The following is a 21,707-nucleotide window of genomic DNA, read 5'->3' as shown; positions in this document are numbered from 1 at the left end:
CTGAACATTAAGGTCATATTATGCATTAGAACCTTTCGAAGAGAAATATTTGCAACAACGACATCATCTTTCCACAGTGGCAATGAACTTTTTATTAACAATTCCCTGCACAGGATTCGCGAACCGTTGCAACACTAGAAACATGAATAGTCTTATGCAAAAAACTGTCATAAAACACATATACAGCGATTCTAGAAAGATTTTCCAACAGAATCACAACATCATTTAACACGTTAACAGTATATAAAATACACGTATTTATTAATTTCGCTGAATGCGTAATATGTGTCTATAAAATTGGAATGAGTGAGCGGAGATAAATGTAAGTTCGTAAACAACGAATTTCCGTATAGCTAACATTGTACTTTTTATGATGCAAGGGTAGAGGGCGTGAACGTTTTTTAACTTTTTCTTCGTATTTTCCTTTATTTTTTCAAGTGTACAAAGATCGGCAGTTTGAGTTAGTAGGATTAGCTTTTTTATATTTTAGATGATTAGAAATTACCATTGATACCAGTTTTGTAAATAATCTCTGAGAAAAATAATTATTTTTCAACACTTTGTGATAAAAGGTGTGAGTGAGCGTCTGTTTTTAAAGTAAAAATTTTTAAAGACGGTTGGTTGGTTGAAAAGACGCCGATAAAATCACATACAGTTACTTATTTTTCTGATCGCTTTTATAACGATACCAGCAATATCATCTTCCATACCTAAGGATTTTTTACAATTCATAAATCAAATGAAAAATTATATGGACAAAATCAGTGCCAAATAATTCGCACGTGTGTAGAGTCGCTCGTGAATGAAATATCTAATATGTTGTAAATATATATCACGCACGTATAAGTGTATTTATATGGATATCGAACATATCTTACCTCTGTTGAAAAACTAATTTATCTTCTTCTTATGATACAATAGTTTTGTATAAAATTGTTTGATATGCCTGTCCACCACTATTGAAACGAGTATATTTTTATTCACATTTTCTATCTTTTTTTTCTCATTTTAATATGAATATTATATGGATATTGTTCTTTCTTTATCGAATCTCTTTCTTCATAAATCTTCTCTTCCTTCGTATTCTTCGGACAATCGTGAAATGAACTTTCCCGCTACTACGAACTTTCGATGTCCTGTGGTTTAGCAGAAAATGTTGGATGTTGAAAGAAAATTGGGTAAACTTTTCCTCTTCCTTTAATCATATATTTATGGCCTGTACTCGTACGAGTCGCAACATCGGTTATACTTATCTGTATTCTTCGTTTCCCATGAATACTTTATAGACATATAGCCAATGTGCAAGAAGTAACATTAGAGACGTCTAGCAAATTTTTTCAACATACAGCGTTCAGTCTTCTATGCATAAACAGTTTAGCGCAAATACTTTCCATTGTATCATAGAGAAGGAAGAAAGACCGAATAATTAATCATTTCTAAAGCCGAACTTATCGGTCAGTTCGCTTAAAATGATACACAGTAAAAGTATCAGTCGGCCGGTAGTAATTGGCTTACGATTGACTGGAATTTGGCCAGATACATCGTATGAAATTATCGCCCGATGCATTTGGGTAGCTATCATCATGCCTGCACAAGTATTTCAGTATCGGTATATAATGAAGAACGTTAGTTCTGGAAACTTGGCAGACGTAATAGAAAGTGCGAGCACTAGTTTGCCTTATACTGTACTGCTATTTAAATTAATTAGCTTTTGGATTAAACGCGGGTAAATATCAATTCCTTTCTTACGCGCTTACAATTTAACATAGGAAACATAAGTTGATCGTGGACTTTTACGGAAATTTATATTTTTTTGTAAGAAATTCTTCTACCTACCAAGTATTGTATTGTAGAAAGGACTGTACCTTGGATATTTTACATAGTCTCATATTACGCATACTCTGTGTAATTTTGCACTTTTAAATTTACTGTAAACGTATAAAAATGAAAGGTCTAATGAAAAGTTCAAAGGTCGTCGAGTTGAACTTCAAGAGAAATTAATTGGGAAATTATCTGCAAAATTTTGTCTTATCAGTCTATGTGCTACATGTCATAATATTTTTCAGAATATTTAAAAACATGTTGGTGGGAATGTATTACGATTGGATCAACTCTTCCGCTGATAAAGCTAATGTAGATGTTATGACGAACAAAGCTGAACTTGCATATCGTTGCTCGTATTCGATTTTTGGCGTATATATTATTTCCGTTTTTATGTATGCCGGTGTGTTTCTGCAATTTATCCGTCAAGATCAAGACGATTTCAATATAACGTCCCGACAGTTATTAATGAAAATGGACCTTCCGTTTGCATATTATGAAAGTCCTGTGTATCAATATGTATTTCTTGTACAATTCCTTCAACTGTTAGCTGTTGGAATTGGCATGGCTATATTAAATGCTTTGATAATTACATTGGTAAGTGTGTCTTGATATAGTAATCGAAAACGCAATCATTTCACAGTTTATTAACAATCTGTCACACATACAGTGAGTACAAAAAGTATTTGTACGTCGCTGCACTTATTGATTTTGAGATATTGTTTAATACTCGAAAATGAAGCTCAGCCTTTACGAAATGTTTTAAATACTTTTTTAGAAACAAAGCTACGTGTATGAAGTAAACATGCTGCTTTGTTTTAACAAATTGCATAGCATAGGCGTTTAATAGTAAGTTTAATTTGCTAAAACTCCTGGTATATTTCTGAGTTCGGATCTCCCAGTCTTCATATGAAAAGCGAGCTTTTATTGTTTTCTTTAGACGTTGAATTACCAAATAAAGAAGTAATTTCTATTCTCTACACGTGATGTACATATAATATTTTTATGCAAATATTAGCTGAATCAAGTACAATCAGTTAAGATTTAGTGATATGCTCTGTGATGATTTTTAAGATATACTGCATGCATTATAGAAGAGCGTATCTGTAATAAATATGAAAGAAAAAATGTAAAGTGGTGATAAATGGAAGATGACAAAAAAAAAGATATTGGTTTGTAGTAAACACATGTGTACACGTATTTGTCTTTTTTTTGTAAAATTACTTATTGTTGATATATTGTATATCCTTGAAAAGTATCGACTCTTTTAACAATTATTTTGATCGTCACGACTGAAAGATGTTAAAAGCATATAGGAATTGTAAGATCTATGCATTCGATACGCAATTAAGCTTATACTAATTTTCAAAATTGTCACAACATATATTCTATATAAATTAAACCTTAGACAACAAATCTTCGTTTTGAATTTGTTTTGGTATTCTAATGTAAGATAATAAACAATATTTTGAAAGAGTAACAAATGAACGAAGGAAATACTCAAGTTTTATAATATAGTAGATACTTTATTTTGTAAAATTATGTTGCTAAAAGTTGCTGAAATATTATATGTGTATTATATTGTAACAAGTATTATTTAGATATTTCATGTTGGTGGACAAATAGAAATGTTACACGAAGCTCTAGAAAGTATTTCTATCAAAGATGAAAAACATGGATCATTGCGAAATGTCATTAAATCTTTAATCAATCGTCATTATCGGATTATTTTTAATTCGGAATATATCGAAAGTTTATTCTCGTATATTGCTTTGGTCCAGCTATTGTGTAATACAGTAGTGATGTGCGGTATAGGATTCTTAATAATAGTCGTAAGTAATATTTACAAATATTATTTTTCATTAATTGTTCTTATTTAAATTATAATTTTATTTATATTTCACATCTAATTTTTTTTATATTGATTTATGGTTACGATTACAATTATAATTTGTACTATTCTTTATATCGTATTGTAGGCGATTAATTCACACGGGGATGTAGGAATAGTTGTGAAAATTGTATTATTTTATATTGCTATAATGTTGGAAGCATTTGTTTTTTCCTACGCTGGGGAATATCTCAGTAGTAAAGTTAGTATGTAATTAAAATATATGCATACACGACGTCCTACAAAATGTATATAGTAATTATTAATTATAAAAATCAAGATACGTATAAATGTTTATTATTTTATTTTTAGAGCCTGTCAATTAGCACTTCAGCTTACGGTTCTTCTTGGTATTTACTAGAACCTAGAAACAGACGTGTCGTGATTCTTCTTATGATAAGATCACAAAGACGTTTGACAATTACTGCTGGGAAATTTATGGATTTGTCTATGTTCGGTTTTGCGAGTGTAAGCTTGATCTTTGTTACAATATAATAAAAATGTTTTTTCTAATAGGTGTTTCAAAAAATTTTTATTGAATAATAATAAACGTATGTCGTGGTAGAAGAATTTACAATAATAACAATAATAAGATTCCACGAAGTAGTTCTTGCATATTTTTTAACGAAATTTTTGATAGAGTGAAGAACAGCTTTTTATATCTATTTGTTAAAAACTTTTTGATTAACTTTGTTTGAATTATCTTTCAATTATGTTTCATGATGTTATTAATTTTAATTATTAATTATGTTTCAATTATGTTTCAAATTACATATGTAGTTATGTGTCAATAAGACAGAAGGCGGAAGCTTTTGATCTCGCAATTTAATATTGGCATATTATATGATTAAAAAAAAAACATAAAAATACGCATATTTCGTGTACCGTATGTTATCACTTTTATTGTTTAATTTTTTAGATTTTAAAAGCTTCTGCATCATACGTATCGGTATTGTATGCGAGGTACTGATTACAAAGGGACACATAGTAAGCAATAAAATAAGTATATCGTGTATGATATATATCATATATATCATAATTATATATTGAGAGACAATATACTAAAAGTAAGAACATCTAACTTCATGATTTTGAATTATTGCAAAATTACATACTGTATTAAAAAACTTTTTAAACTAGTATTAAATGTCGTCGAGGAAGACGTTATTTGATGTTGATAGTTTCTCTGCAGGTGGACACGTGAAGAATATAAAGGTCAGCTACGTTTTTTAAATACAATCACTGCGTTGAATTTTCTTTATGCGTTGTTCAATGCATCTTATTATTTATAGGGAAGATATATAAAATTGACGATTGAACCTTATTTTTAAAATTACAAGCAATACAATTTTTTTGTCAATATATCATATCTCTATATCATACTATGTAAGCTACCTGTAGGAAACGTTCAGTATCGTTCATTCGCGCATCATTAGCTTATGATTAGACGGTGCATCTTTAATGCATACATTACAGTTATGGAACCTAGATAGAAATTTATTTTGCCATTAGAAGATTTTCTAAATATATAGATTTAGATTTTAACATATATAGATTTTGCATACGTGCATATTTGGCTAACGAAAACAAAAACGTTCTAAATACTTTAATTATATACTTAGTCGAGTTATATATTACGTTTAACGTAAACGTTCGAAGAGTTCGCCTCGTGGTTCAACAAGCTGCTGCACGCGTCAACATTGACTTCCGTACTGGCTCAAAAGTGTCAGGTATTCTTCGAACAGCTTCAACTCTATTTTGCACTTTTTCTCACAGATCGTATATGTTGTTTACTCGCGTTAAATACACAATAAATTTTAAATGACCCCAAAACCAAAAACCCAATGGATTCGTCTCGCTCTATTCATCGGTTTGCCAGGGTAATGTTAAGAAATTCTTTTGCAGAAAGAACACGAGGAAAGCACTTTGAACAGTTTCTTTAGTCATCCATAACTTGAAACTAAGGTATACAGGACGGTATATCCATATATTCATATTTCGCATGTTCATATTTTTTACTTATATTAATATATAGATTTACCTCTTGCGCGCATGCATTTGCATGTATGAATAAAAGCTACGACTCCTAGAGATACTGTCCTGAAGGTGTCTGGCGGCAGAGCATAAGCAGTATGCGAAGTTGTGGCAGTTGCGACGCCTCGAGGCACTTGGAGGTATTTGACGGTAGCAGCAACGGAGTATTTTTGTGCATGAAATTCTGTTCGAAATCGGTTAACGTTAGCGGAGTACGTTGAAATGCCTAGAAACTATGTAGTATTGGTTTGAGAAGCCACGATTAAGAAGGTACGTGTTCAGTATCGTAAAAGAATGCTGTGTCCAAGCGCAAATATGATAATGTTTGGGTAAGCATGGTTTCCAAGAGCGAGAAACATGCCACGTTGGTCGTACTAGCGGCAATGTATCGTCGTGATGATATAACGACAGATAGTCAACCGCTATTTAGTCTTGTTCACAATTTATAATTAGGCCGAGCTCTCCGGTAAGTATCTCTAGTCCTCTAGTAAGGCAGAATGCTTGAGCGAATGTTGGAAAAGTTGATAGCTGGCGACTGGAAGTCGCAGAGCTATGCGATGTCGATGATATGACTGTTTAGAGTTTAAAGGATGCGCGAGATAGTTCACCGATGGTAACCGATCCAACGTTGCATTGCCAAAGAATAGAAACTGTGTCCAAAGGATCTGGTCGCGTAGCGGGGAAGGCAATGGAACCTTTTTGTTAAGCGGACTTAAATCACACGGCACTTGTTCCAGAATCTTGAGGGAGTAAACTTATCGCGACAAATTTCTAACATATAAAAGAAGCACGCGTATTAATCAGAAACTCACAAGTAAGAACAAAATTTGTTAGCAATTCGCAAATCATTATGGGATATATTCTTCGTTTAATATTGAAATTTCTGATACGTATGGTGATACGGATTATCGGAGATGGTATACGTACAACTGTTCATGAAACATTGATTTCATAGTTTCCTCAAATCCTCAAATCATTACAGGTGTCCATGACCACGACTCAATATATTTAATTATCAGTGTCATTCTAAATAGACTTTTGTTTGATGGATCCACATACATCTTATTATCTAATATTAAAGACGACGTCGAAACAAGTTAAACAATGTCATACATTGCAAACAAGTGATTGTAAATTAGACTTTTTCATGAATAAATAATTTTTGATAATATTTCTGATAAAATATTTTTCCTTACTTTCTAATAAATCAACCTTTGTTCCATCAGAAAAGGTATTTGTGCTATTTGCTTTACACGATGCATTCTGATATTTAATATTAATCAAAATTCCCTTTCATCTAGCGTAATAAATTTTATTAACGCTGTTTGTTCAGTCCCAAGAACTGACCATATATATTACATCACTTATCATATTATGTATCAACAGTTGCATATGAGACTTCCCCGCTGGTCAAATTTTGTGTCTGTTTGCCTGAAGATCTAAACATTAAGGTCATCGTATACACTAGGGCTTACGGAAGACAGATCGTTTGCAGTAAGGATATCGTCAACAGCCCGTTCGTACATCAGGAATGACGATCTGCACAAACACCTTAATACGAAATGGATGTTCCAATATGCAAAAAAACGTACGGTAGCACGTAAACTCGGACTACAAAACCATCCAAATCACCCGGCTCAGATTACAAAACTAATCCATTAAAACGACTGAAAGGAATCGAAGTTGCAGGACGCTGCATAAAATAAAATCTAAACCTAAGAACTCTGAAGGGTTGTTGCTGAACAATATTTATTTATATTTAATATTTTACTAACAACTTCCGCTGCAGAATTTTTGAACCATTGCAACAATCGAACAAAACAGTCATAATACAGAGATTCTAAAAATTCTCCAATAGAAGCGCAATAAGATCCCTCAATACGGTAGGTATATACAGATATATACAGTGAGATTTTACAGTCAGATTTTAAGCGAAATTATCTTTACAGGCAGATAAACTAGCAGGAATATGAAGACTGAAATTGTTGGTCGAATCATTTATGGCACTTTTCGTGTCAAGCTGAATTAAAAATGAATTAAAAATGAAAAATGTAAACGAGTTGAAAACTGAAGGAAAAGCTGATACACAGCCGGCTAAAATACCGTCACTCTTCAAATTGTACCTATTGATTTTTACTGGTAATGTATTAATAAATGTGTTCGTTGTCGCTAAAATGACAATACTTCAATATTTCGTGAAATCTATTTTTGGTCATCGTATTTCCGGAAATGGCTGTGCAGAGTACCGGGTTTGTAAACCAATATTCATCTTTTTCTGATTTTTTTACAAGTCCCATTATGATAATTAATCCGAAAAATTTCTTCATTTCTACGACATCGGTAGCCTCGTCCTTTTTCGTTTCATTATGATTGCCTTGTTGTTGATAATATCGATTTGTTTCCCTTGCAAGTAAGTTTAGCACTTATTCTTCAATAAGTAATTCTACGCTCGATTTTACATCTCAATGTTCACATAGTGTTTGTATTCCAGATTATTCCATGCAGTCATGGAAAGCGGGATCGGAATCATTTTGCGACCATTCACTTTCATCACCATCAGAAACTACACCATTATCGTCACAATCATTAATTATCGATCTCTGTACATTTCGAAATCGTCTTTCTACAATATCACTTCCACTGTCCGACGACTTATTATCACTGTTACTTAATGATACTTAATATCAAAGTTACTATAGTTAAAATTATCTATGTCCGGCAATAGATCTGCGTACATTTCCTCATCATTATGAGATGTTGTATACGGAAACAGTATTATCGAGACAGGATATTTTACAATTATAAAATGTTTCGTGAAATGAAAATCAACTGATCTTAGTTATTATGCTGCGAAAGCAGCGAACTGTTTGAATTTAACTAAAATGAGTTATGGAAATAGCGCTACATACAAGTAATGCGGTCCAACGACAGATAGCAGAGTGAAGTCACGACTACGTGACGCCAGACAAGAACCGCCAGCTGCCATAGGTGAATGGAGTCACGCATACGTGACAACGGCCATCAAAGTGTTACGATTTTAGAGTATTATTAATTATTGGGGTTTAATAGCAGAGCGTACACATTCATACGAAGGAAAAGAAAATTTATATTATGTATGAAAGGTATATATTATGGGTAAATAAGAACTATAATTTGACCTTACTCGTTACCTGTTGGATGTATCGAAAAACGATTTAAACCACTTATGTTACATTCGGAGAAACTCATTTGTTTTGCGCCAATTTGTTTATTTCGTTATGATTTCGTGACGAAAGGTTGTACGTAGGAGTGGATGTTGATGTTTCTAATTGGTGGAAAGTGTGCTAATTTAAATTACATTGTAATTTATTTATACTACAATTTCGTAGTAATTCAATTAGTTGTAATTACAGTATCGCAATGATCCTCTCTAAGAGTATTTCCTCATCTTGAAGGTTCATAAGGTCCTCGAACGTGTTCCATTGTTTGGTGTTTAGAATCAACCCTATAAGCAGCATCTATATGTTTATACATAAATACCCTTAATATTTACCCTGTACGTTTGCGTGTGTCGTATACGTTAAACGAAAATAAACGATAACAGTACTCTTTGACAAGAGTACTGTACCTCATATTTGACATCTTAGATAACAAAGGGAAGCAATATTTCCTAAACTTTGGCGAAATTGACCCTCATATTTTTGTCAATATAGTTCTCTCTCGTGTATTGCACTTCTGTACAAAAGATTCGAATGAAATTCATTTTATATTATAGTGACCCTCCCATAGTGGCAAGCAGAGGGATCACGGCAGAACAATTTTCACACAAGTCCTCGTCTGACCATCCAATTCCTACAAATACATCCTCTGACCCGGGAATACTCCCGTTCCGTTCCCGTATCTAAGGCACGAGCTAACTAAGAAATCTTACTGATGAATCCAGCAAGCACCGGACTATACGAAACTTTCCTTTCCTTCCTTTCCACTTTTTCTTCGTCTCTTTTATTTCTTCTTTGCAGAACCATAATACGATTCATTCGCATTCTTATTCTTTCTAAAAGATTCATCGCAAAGTTTATTCTTATTTGATTTCAATTTGCGATTGGTAATCGATAACGATAGAAAGTTTACTATTGTAATGGTAGTGATAGAACATTAAGAAAAATATGTAAACAATTTGCAAGTGAGTCTGTGACCTATTACTATAACTCTTTTTTGTATAGCATTCAGATGCATTGTATAGCATTCAATCAGATATGTACTATACATTATATACTTAATTATACTTATTCACATTTTTGTACACAATACTGTCCCAGGCATTCGTGTGGAAGTCCTGTCCAAAAGGAATTTCTTTCCGATGTTTCGCCAGCATTGCAGCTTTCTCAAGGTCTAAAGACGCACCGAAACTTTTCTGATGGATTATCCTGAAATCCCAAGTCTCTTATAAATTTACAGTATAAGGAAAAAAAGAGAAACAGGAAAGAAGAAGATGTGAACTAGTGCGAAAAATTTATGTACATAAATGTACGTAATCCATTATATATTTACATATGTATTAGGTTGTCCCAAAAGTTTCTTTTGTTTTATAAGGAAATAATAAATGCACAACACTTTTTGTTTTGTATTACTTTATTAAATTATGTATGATCCATTTTGTTCTCTTGGAACATATGGAATATATGTCTTTAAAGGAGCAATTCATGCTGTTAAAGCTAGTAAAAAACTGCCTGATAGAAGTTCCTGCTGGTACAAAACTGATATTATTTGCCACACTTAAAATCTTTCTTAATTTATTAATATGTGCATTTCTTTCATTTCATTTGCTGTTCGAGACATAAACGGACGGCCGCTCCAAATCCCGAGCAAGTTTTTCATTTATATAACGTTATGGGAAATGTTTATTGATAGCGTAACCTGCAACAGTAAAATGTTAATTATTTCTTTCGATCAGTTATTAGAATATCGGACATTGTAAGTATGCAAAAGAATTTTAATATGAAAATTGAGAACGTGAAACAAGAAGAACACCTCCTTCTTTTCTTTTCAAAACTTATATTATTATTATGCTGCAGTTCAAGTTAAAACTTTTTCGGACTTAAGCATGTTAAGCGTATTATTCGTTTATTTCGCAGTACAAATAACATGTAGCTAGTGGAACAAAACCGATCAAAAGCTATTACGAGAGAAAAATTTCTGTCTCCGCTCTAGTAGCAGATGACCAAGAGCAAATGGTCAACAAATCGGACGCTGTTCTGTTATTTGTAAACTAAATATAAACTATATATGTGAAAAATATGTTTATGTTATATGTAGGTTTTATTCGTTGCATATATCATTACGTCAAATATTTTATAGTACAGTTAGAAGCTGTATGACAAAATACTGTATCGAATACAAAGAAACGAAAAATATCTTTCGTAATATTTTCTTTAGTATATAAATTTCCATAATTTTATAGATTATGCAAAATTGTTCAACGAATGTATTTTCCATGAATTCTGATTTTATCTTTTTGTTAGTTATCGCGTAATAACATAATATATCACTTAAAAAAAGTGACAACGGCTTCGAAATTTTAAAATGATGATTTTTATAAAATTCTCTTTTCGTAACAGTGCTTTCTTTCTTGAAAGGGAAAGTGCTTTCTTCTTCAGCAGCGTTTCGCATAAGAAGTATGAACAGAAATGTTAGAAGACTACAACGAGCTGTACATGCAGCTTAATACATATTATAGTTTTAATTACTGACGCTAATTACTAACGCTGTAGAATGTAATTAATATTATAACGTTCACTAATTATATGAAAAACGTTTAATTTTTTTAAAATACTTTCTTTTACATAAAATAAATAATCATAATAATTGAAACAAGACAAATGTTTTCTAAATTTAATTCCAATAAGATAAAAAAGTTTAACTTGTCGTTCATTTTTAAGTGCATTAAATTCGAATATTTTTTATTCATAAAAATAGATTCTTGTGGAGCAAGATATGTTACTAACAGTATATACGTATGAAATAAAAGCACTGTCTCTTATTGCGTTTATTGCCATATAAAATTTACAATTTTGGATATGATAACTTTGTTACAATAATGTTAAACGCCAAACAATAACGTAACAAATTAGCAAAGAAACGATGGTTCAAAAATTAAGCACCCTATATGACGAAAGATAATAATGTAAAAATTATTGCTTGAATTTCAGGAAATTCTAAACTAAATTATATCTTTGTATTATAATATCGGAATATATATAATAGAAAAAAACACTAACAAACAAGGAGTAGAGACACTTGTTACATTTTGCTTTTTATCCCTTTGGTCCTACGAAGCACTTCCTTTATTTGTAATATTTGAATGTAAAATGCTAAAAATACTAAATAATACGTACAGAACTGCCACTATTATTATTCACTCAAAAATTAAAGTTCAGAAAACAAATGATTCAATAATATTGCATACAAATGAAAGAAAATGCATTTATTCCCGGTTTAGTAGTAAACTAGCGAAGTTTAAGAAATTTTGCACGCAAGTTCTTATTCCACAATGTTTCTCAGTTTCTCGTGAATTTTCTTCATCGCGTGACTCAAATAATTTATTGTGCGCTCACCTGTGCCTGTCGCGCATTTATGCTTGTATCTTTTATGAAAATCACTTTCCGCCGCAAATAAAATTGAGATTGCATTACAACTCGAGCAGCACTTTCTGTAGTTGCGCCTGTTCCCAGCAAACCTGCAATCACTTTGATATTATTTGCAACATTTATGCGATCATCGCGTACGGAAAGAGCAAATGCTTATCAATAGCGAATAAGTTCGACAAGTTTGAACGCTAGCAGTGTAATTTTGCTACAAAATTTTCAGTCTAGCGTGACGAGGTGTAGCAGAACGTTCATGTTTTATAAATCTGTCGATGGTGATAGTCCGACTGCGAGTTCTTATGCAAATTCGTATTTTTGTGAAAATAATTTAAAAAGTCGGACCTAAGCAGAAGTTTATTTTGCCTGTTAAATATTATGTCAGGTGATGGATACTTTGTACAGTGGCGGACAAAAGAAAGTTTGTAACATAAGAAGAATAAAAGGACACCATAATTTTAAGCAGCGGATTTATATTTAATAAAAGAAATACATATATAATATACAGTGGATTTCGCTTGTTTGAGCCATCGCTTAATCGGCGCAACACTTTATGTGAGACAATGTTGAAAGAACAGAACCTAAAGGAACGAATTGGCCTAGTTGTCTTCTATTAATTGGGGCAACGTGTCGCTTAGTTGGGACAGATGATGTACGCAGAAGACGGCAAATGGGACAGCACAGGGCGCAGGAACAAGAAGACTACTCTTCTCTGTCGCTATATTATATCGCAATATGATCTTATTTGCAACGTGACACTTTTGGGCAAAATGTATTTCTCTGCCTTGGCATCTTTTCGTAAACGCACTGCTTATGTTTTGCATTCCTCTTCTGTTTGTAAATACGACAGCACGGTTTTTATATAAGTTGAGTGAACGATGTTCACGTATCTTTCCTAATACGTTGTGCATTTTGTTGTAATTGGATTTTTTAGGGAGACTCTGAAGACTCGCATTGATGAAAACATTAATGATATCGATGGTTATTGACAAAGAATGAAAATAGTTCTGCACGAAGAATATGTATATACGTGTTAGACATTTATTCTACGAATATTTAAATAAACGCTTCATTGTTCATTCAAGCTATAGTTCGTTTTATATAATTTTGACTACCGTATTTACGTATCCGATAATTCGCATAATAGAAATAGCCGCTTAATCGAGTGAAAAAACGCTAGACCCGATATGTTCCAAATAATCGAAATTCACTGTATAACACAGGATAGATGATTGTTATCGATATGATAAAAAAGCTTTACGAAAATTACTAAAATTTCTAAACTAAACTTCCCTTTATCCGCAACTGTGTACTTTAGTGTATTATGTGCATTCTATGCATCTTTCTGCTTTTGAACATCCCTTAAATGTTAAAAATCCGCAGTCTAGTGATAGTGGTGGAATGGAATGGGAAAGTAGCTCGTTTGCTGGAATTTTATCAATGAAAGGTGAAAGTTTCAAACGGTAGAAGCAGAAGGAAACGATCAATTAGTATGAAATGGCTGCAATTAATACAATCAGTCGGTCCGTGAAGTACGGCCTTCATTATGCTGCTTCTTGGCCAGGAGCCCCACTCTCAGTTTTATGTAAACTCATTTGGATGATCGTCCTTGGTGTCGGGCAGACTTACCAATACAATTATATAATCAGGCATTACAAAGTTCATACTCTTATAGAAATAATAGATAATATAAGTATTTGCCTGCCGTTTAGTTTAGTATGTATAAAATTAGTTATTGCTTGGACACATCAAGGGTAAGTTTTTTATTTTCATTATTCTTCAGGCAGATATTTAGATGTACGTTGTCGAAGAAAATTGTGATCTCGCTATGAATAAGTATTAACCCCTTCCCGTGCCATCTAATTCGACGAAACTCGGGCCCAAGCGGTAGACATCGACGCGCGCTAAACAGACCAGACTGAAGCTCGTAAACAGGAACTATTACAACATTCAGCGACGATCGTAACGGGCAAAAAAACAGTCCGCGAGCTCGGCTTGTTATGTTTACGTTTGGCCCAAGTATCTGGTCGCGAGTCAGACTCGCGATATTCATGTTTGGGTCAAAATCTTCATCGCGAGTCTGACTCGATAAAGTACGGGAAGGGGTTAAAGATAGAAATTCACAGGGATTCGCCAAATGTTAGCCAAACGTGAATTTGACGCGCTGAAACAGTTGCCAAGTTCGTAATTTAACTTAATTTATAAGCCTGCTTACAATTTAGTCCCACCAAATTTCATGGGCCCGACTTATTTATCTAGAAACTTAATATTTGCTTTTCACATTGTAAAAATAATCTTATTATGATCTATAATCTATAATAAATCTATAATCTTAATTTTTTAAGTAAAACACAATTTTTTAATGGATCCGTTTCTTTGTGAAAGTTAAACTAATTGTTTTTTGGCTAGTCATCGAGCTGTCTATTTCTTAACTTTCAGCAGCGTAATAAAATAACGAAAAATTCAGAACGAACGACTTAGAAAATAGTTATATCTTTTCAAAATTTCTTGTACTTGTGGCATTATGTACAAAATATATATTGTACTTTAAATTGTTTATACGAAATAACTGTTAATAACTGCGTTACATATGATGACATTCAGCTTGTAAAATTTGTGGTACTACAGTCGATACAGTTCACTTATAACATATTCGTTTGTAACAGTATTTAAATACTAAATTTATTAATATTTAATTATACATATTGCGTTACACAAGGATTTATATCCAAAATATTATTTTACAGCCTGCTTCGCAGTATTTTATCAACCATGGAAGAAGAGTGCCAAACGTATGCTGTTATGGATACAAATAACTTAATATCGAAAACAGCGCATTGGTGTTATCGTTTGACGAATATTATAATAAGTACCACTATGGCATCCACGGTTTTTTACGTAATCGGTGTTTTCACTTCCGAAGGAGTTAATGCAACGACACCCCGAGAACTTTTATTAAAAATGGATTTGCCCTTTGATACTAGTAAATCGCCCACTTTCGAGCTTGTGGTAATTGTACAATATTTTTATCAGGCATCGTCAGCGTTTATATTTGCTGTATTCACAGGTCTCCTTTTGATGATAGTAAGTATCAATATAAATACTTTTTCAATATTATTCGATTCTGCTTATGGGATAAAATATAAAATTTAATTTTCATGTACTTTAAAAATGATTTTTTAATACAATTTAATGAATCACATAAGAACAACATTATTTTCTAATATTAAAAGGTAACATAAGTCATTCATTGTTTTTCTTCATTTATTGGTTTAGTTTTTTAGTTTAAGATAGTATCTCTATTAAGTAAATCAGCTATAAACAACATATTTGATAAGATTTTTTAAAATATTGAAATAGCTAATATTTTGGAACTTTTGCATATACTGATGTACATATGTACATACGTATATGTATGTACAGTGAACTACCCAATTATCTCCTAAACTATTCGTTTTTGAAATGAATGTTTCGACTAAAACATTTTGTTTTTATTTTAGTTTTTTATCTTATTGTGGTGAACTATCTTCCGGCATTTTACTTAGGATCGTAGTTACACGAGTGTCGAAACAATCACTGTCGCAAGAATCGATTTGAAACACGGCTTGGGTTTATTCTTTGTACATTTCAGTATAATAAGCAATAAATATTCACACGAGCAAGATGGATGAAATTTCGATTTTCAGTCATACATTATTGAAAATGAGAAAATTATATATAGAAAATTATATATAGAATACGTATGCATTTCATACGCTTTAAAGTAAACTGCAAACTGGGGAGAAAAAGCTTTTTAACTCGTTCCATGTATTTCGATCAATGTTCGATGAATTCCATCTATGACAAATCCTTTAAAACGATGTGCCAACGTAGGTCGCAAATAATTGGGATCTTTGCATGGCGTGATGAGAATTTTTTCCGCGAAAAGACCTCTTTTTCTTCATCCGAGGTCGATTGGCTAGAGGCTTTTTAATTTTCCGAAGTTTTGCTGCTGTAGGAGTAGCTGCGCGAGAGGATTGCGTTTCTAATTTGGTACGGGGACGTAAAAAATAACACTGAGAATTGTAAAGGCTATCCATTATTTCATAAAAAACAAATGACAAATCGACAGGTCTATGATCAGATCCGTAGGAATAGATAGCATCGTACAGCAACGCCCATATCGAACGCATGACAGACGATGTTGTACCATTTGCTGCCTGCTGTCAACGGTGGACAGATGTCAAATTTGATGACTGTAACTCGCGTGACTGCTCGTATCTCGTATGCAACGACATGTAATGCCCTCGTGTGGGAGATGTAATGCGCTTCGTAAAATTCATTTTTTTCAACGATTGTGCGACAGCTGTGTATGTGGTGGACAGGGTGTCTCATTCTCATTGTCATCATAAGACGATCTACTCGAAACAGAACAAGTTTTATTTGAAATACTTCTTCAAATAACCTATTATATATTCTATATAATATTCTACGTAGAAACATAAGTCGAAAATATAGAATAAGATCTTCTTCTTCGAGACCCCGTTTTTGGCTAATTCCGGACTGGACAGGAGAAAATAATCGGCAGGAAGTTATTCTACGTGTAAAAGAAAGTCGAAAATGTAGAGTAACATTTCTTCGCAAGACGTTTTGTTTGCAAGAAAAATCAATTTGAAAATTTAGTATGCGCATATACAATTCTTAACTAGACATGTTTAAACCCTATTTTCTTGAAGAAACCTTGAACTGACAAATTTTATTCCGCGTAGAATAATCGTCCTGCTGATTGTACATTCATATCCAATCGATAATTACTAATTAATCAAGTTCAAGTACATTAGTATACGAATGATAAAAATTAATTGATTTTGCCTTGAAAGTGTATACTTCTTTGGGTTGTTTTATTTAACAATTTTATATTATTATTCGTCATTTTTAGGTACTTCATATAGGTTGTCAAATCGATGTTATGTGTCAGACGTCGTCAGAAACTCCTTATAAAAATGAAAAGCAACTAAAGTTCTTCATTAGCAGGCACCAAGAAATTATTTTATTTGCAGAGAAAATTGAAAAGTTCTTTACTTATATAGCGCTTAGTCAACTTATAACGAATACCTTAATTATTTGTTGCTTGGGTTATCTCATAGTGCTTGTAAGTAATGCACTGATATAATATAAATAACAATAACAATAACAATAACAATGAGAAAAGTTCATGTAAACACATGCCCGATATGATCCTGTTTTGAATTAACAGCTTGTTTTGTGTCGTAATAGTTGCTTACCCTCAGAGAAATTGCTAAAAATGACCAAGTCCAGTTTTAGTAGAAGCGTTAATGCGTCATATTATAAATTCTCAAATTTGTTCAAACAGCCTACGCGTGTTTCTTGGCAAGTTTGATCGTCACATTGACGAAGAGTTTCAATAGTGTCAACTGACGCCTTAAATGTTCCCACAACTAATGATAGAATGGGTCCAGGTCTGCAGAGCGAGCTGGTCAGGCAATGAATTTACCACGACTTATCCATTTTTCGAGACATTCAACTTCTAAGTTGAACTAACTAATATCTAGCGTAACAAAATAAGCTGTAACTCAAACTGTGCTGAATCAGCCCCTGCCGCACTTCCCACGTGTTCTTGCTTGTCCCGTATACGCTATATTAACTTGTACTGATATATCAAATGCTAGCCTTTATTTCATTGTTCATCCCTTATTATCTACTAATATCTAAAATCCGAACTACAATATGAATACCATAAAGATATTTTAGACACGGACTTAGATGAGTTTAGACGTAGATGAGATCATACATAAACACGCCTATACTTGACGAATTTTCTTCGGAATTTCTTCTTTATTCGGAATTAACTCCTCGTACGAAAAAATGTCATTCTGGATTTTCGACATATTGATTCGTGTAAATTTATCGCGTTTCAAACTGTACTACCAGCCGAAAACATTCTACATATACAGTATGTATAAAAGAGGATTAAGACATTATGTGTTACAGATAATACATATTGAGAATGGATTCCCTATGTTCATGAAATGCGTTGTATTCTATATCTCCGTTTGTTCGGAAGCATTTGTATATTGCTTCGCTGGAGAGTACCTGAATATCAAGGTTATTAAACAATGTACTGAAATACCAACTCGATCAATTTCCGGTTATGCGATTACCACGGATAGCGTAACGAAATGATAATTGATATTATGGTCTACGTTAGATGATACTTTTATAATACATAATGCAATTTCGTTTTTATAATACAAATATTAATTTAGAAAATATTAATTTGTTAAACATTATGTAACAATAAGAGTGCAATATGCAATAAGCTTCTCCAATATCTTTTACTTATATAGTTGAAGATAATTATTATCGTGTATAGGAGGTTTTGTTATCTTTCTTTTTATCATTACATAGATTATTAACATTAAATATCTTTATTTTTATTACTTGAACTCTTTGATTCTCAGTTGAAATCTACAATTTCCTTCAAAAATAACAATGCATAAAATATAAATTTTTGACAACTATATATATCTACTTTCGAAAATGCCACGACCAGAATTACTTTGAAAGCGAAATGTTGCAGTTTTTTATCTGTTCTTAAATCTATACTATATATTAGCGCCTTGTCATTGACACAAGCTGTCAATCTGATCGATCTGATAATATTAAATGCATGCATATTTTAAAATCAATTTTTTTTTTTCAAATATAATGTTTATTGAAAAAATTGTTTGTTCTTTATTTACTTTTTTATAGAGAATTATACCACTAACTGGAAAGTACATTTTACGGGTAGCCTGTATAGCGATATTAGTTATTAATTTATTTGCGTACTTGGTTATTGCCTTCCAAACATAGTTGAACACGATTTGCATATGATAATGAAGCAATTGGCGAATGTTAATTAGCACGTTAATATAGTTACCGGGACGTGGTAATGTGGTAGTGTGAGAAGCACAGTAAGTCGGTAAATTTTAACCATCATACTGATTTGACAACAGTTAAATAAATTTCTACTACAATAATCTATAATATTTCAATGAGATTGAAATAATGTTGTTTCTTTCAGAAATGTAATCTTTCTCGTGTAATTATCGTACATTCTTTCAATAATTTGGTGAATTTTAAGACTTTCATTTTATTTATTTTCTACTACATTTTATTACACTTGTATGTGTATAAATTCATGTTCGAAAATACACGAGTATATATGAGTGACAGATGTCTCACAGCTAGCTACTTTAAATTTTCAACAAAGCGATATACGCTTAAATTTAAATATTTATTTTTCAATCGGAGGGTTGAAAATCAGCTTGAATTTCATTAAAATATAAGCATAAGTTGAGCCAAATAAACAGAAAATATAAATATAGTGTTTCATCGTTGTTATATACACATAATATATGCATTATCTGTTCCATATGTATTAATTTATCATCTTTCTGAGTTGGAGAAGTTTATTGATTTCCTGCCTGGTTATTACGCACGTGTTTAGTTTTCCTTTTCAATTTCTAGTTAATATTGAATTATAAGCTAATAAAGTCCATTAATATGTTCTAAGGACTAATTCCAGTTTTTGTCCTGGTTTAATGACTATGAAATATCATCTAAAGTCGAGTTGGAACTTCGGTTGACGCTTATTATTTGAGTAAAAGGTAACAAAAGTTCATTTATCCAAGCCGCAAAATAATAGTAGAGTAAATAATTTTATCTTCCATCCAAATAATAATAAAATTGACACACACTGATCGCTGACATTGGCTATAAATGAACTTGCAGTGTTGTGAATCATATATTTAATAACAAGTTTGATATTCCTCATCTTTTATGACCTTTAATAAGTCGATTGGTATTCTGTATGTCAACTTTTTTAATTTATAGCACGTCACATATAATGTAAGCAATATCAAAGTACCCGAAACCTCAAGTACTAGTTGCACAATTAAATTAGCAGAATTGCTAATTCGAGTAATAAGTATGCCAACATAAGTTTCAACGTGATGGTGCGTGTAAGAGCGTTAATTGCCACCCCAGCGTATTTTGTTTTAGTATATCTCCAATATTTGTATTTTTTTAAAAATACAAGTATCTCATATAGGGTAAAACGGGGTATAAAATGAAAAATAAGCTGTCTTATTTTGATATAATGTTTACGAGGAAATATGAAATTGTGACATTATAATCGAAAAATAAATTTTCGTTCTTTGAGAAATACTAAAGCTCGACATTCCCGATTTTTCCTGTGGACCCTTCGTACGTCTACAACTACTACATACTTTTCATGCTATACTATGTATACTAATTCTTCACCAAACGTATGTCTGCAATGAACGCTCTTGTAACTTCCAGATACATTTTCGGATTACTTTTTAATTTTGCTATTATAACTACATTAATCGTGCGTAAACTGCATCACACTGCGAATAAAACTTCAAAAACTTACGTATAATGCACGCATAATGCAATATTTTACTCATAAAAAGGTTTTGTGGTAAGTAGAATACTTTCGTGAGACGTCGCATTCATTAATTAGAATGACAAAGCTGTGCAATTTTGAGTTACGAATCTAAAATTGCAAGTTGAAAAAGGAACTAAAGATACGTAGACCGTAATATGTAAATATTCTCTACGTATATATTCATATAGTCTATTTTACAAAAACGTTAACTAGGTGTATAACCGTATATAATCTCCGTTTTACCCTATTTTTTCATAACCTATTCCTAAAATTCCATTTCGTTTTAGAGTAAATTGATTGCGGACACTGCATATGAATTTCTTTGGTACGATACACATCCAAGCAAAAGCCGACTTTTAATACCTGTGATATTAAGATCTCAAAGAGGATTTAGTTTCACTCTTGGGAAATTTGCAAATCTTTCCATGTCAACCTTTGCGGCTGTAAGCTGTTTATAATATGTGTTTTGATATAATATGTCATTTGACATTTCATAATACTTCCGAGAAGATTGACGATAATTCGGCTGAAGAAATAACATTTTTTCTACTTTTAGATTATGAAAGCTTCAGGATCGTACATATCGGTACTACTTGCAATGACTTGAGAAAGAGATTCGTAAATACTATGGAATAGTTTATCGTAATTTACACATCTTAAATTAATTAGTAAAAAATTGTTATAGTACAGGGAGGCACAATATGTCGTGTATGTAAAAATAAAGACAAAAGAAAATGCTAAATGTGGAAAATTCATATGAAGATCGCGGAAAAGAAACACGATAAGTACATTTCCGTTGATTTTTTATTTCAATGCCACTATATAATTGTTGAGATATGTATAATTTTCTGTGCTGGACTGGGTTAAATGCGTAGTAGAGATACTT

At 32.2% G+C, this 21,707-nt stretch overlaps 2 protein-coding genes across 2 annotated transcripts; both read left to right on the top strand.

The window, feature by feature from the left end:
- Nucleotides 1–3,245: 3,245 nt before the first annotated feature.
- Nucleotides 3,246–4,757, top strand: LOC126866869 (odorant receptor 4-like). The gene is made up of 4 exons (XM_050620859.1): nucleotides 3,246–3,653; nucleotides 3,801–3,914; nucleotides 4,025–4,180; nucleotides 4,632–4,757. Exons 1-4 carry the CDS (start codon nucleotides 3,450–3,452, stop codon nucleotides 4,680–4,682), a joined length of 525 nt encoding a protein of 174 aa, XP_050476816.1. The 5' UTR covers nucleotides 3,246–3,449; the 3' UTR covers nucleotides 4,683–4,757.
- An 11,335-nt stretch (nucleotides 4,758–16,092) lies between these two features.
- On the top strand, nucleotides 16,093–21,662 carry LOC126866745 (odorant receptor 63a-like). The gene is made up of 3 exons (XM_050620680.1): nucleotides 16,093–17,506; nucleotides 18,196–18,471; nucleotides 21,109–21,662. The coding sequence occupies exons 1-3, from the start codon at nucleotides 17,315–17,317 to the stop codon at nucleotides 21,277–21,279; spliced, it is 639 nt and encodes a 212-aa protein (XP_050476637.1). The 5' UTR covers nucleotides 16,093–17,314; the 3' UTR covers nucleotides 21,280–21,662.
- The last annotated feature ends 45 nt before the right edge of the window (nucleotides 21,663–21,707 follow it).

The sequence above is a fragment of the Bombus huntii genome, chromosome 6, assembly GCF_024542735.1.
Source record: "Bombus huntii isolate Logan2020A chromosome 6, iyBomHunt1.1, whole genome shotgun sequence".
In the NCBI taxonomy this organism is placed as follows: Eukaryota; Metazoa; Arthropoda; class Insecta; order Hymenoptera; family Apidae; genus Bombus; species Bombus huntii.
Note: the sequence above shows the minus strand (reverse complement) of the source record. Positions and strands in the feature narration are given on the sequence as shown.

What these genes read in the sequence shown, in the direction of transcription:
- LOC126866869 (XM_050620859.1), top strand. Translation starts at nt 3,450, where the DNA reads ATGTTACACGAAGCTCTAGAAAGTATTTCTATCAAAGATGAAAAACAT. An exon ending in TAGGATTCTTAATAATAGTC is followed by an intron (nt 3,654 to 3,800) that starts GTAAGTAATATT and finishes ATCGTATTGTAG; the next exon opens with GCGATTAATTCACACGGGGA. An exon ending in GGGAATATCTCAGTAGTAAA is followed by an intron (nt 3,915 to 4,024) that starts GTTAGTATGTAA and finishes TTTTATTTTTAG; the next exon opens with AGCCTGTCAATTAGCACTTC.
- LOC126866745 (XM_050620680.1), top strand. Translation starts at nt 17,315, where the DNA reads ATGTGTCAGACGTCGTCAGAAACTCCTTATAAAAATGAAAAGCAACTA. An exon ending in TCATAGTGCTTGTAAGTAAT is followed by an intron (nt 17,507 to 18,195) that starts GCACTGATATAA and finishes TTCTTCGGAATT; the next exon opens with TCTTCTTTATTCGGAATTAA. An exon ending in GAGAGTACCTGAATATCAAG is followed by an intron (nt 18,472 to 21,108) that starts GTTATTAAACAA and finishes ATTTCGTTTTAG; the next exon opens with AGTAAATTGATTGCGGACAC.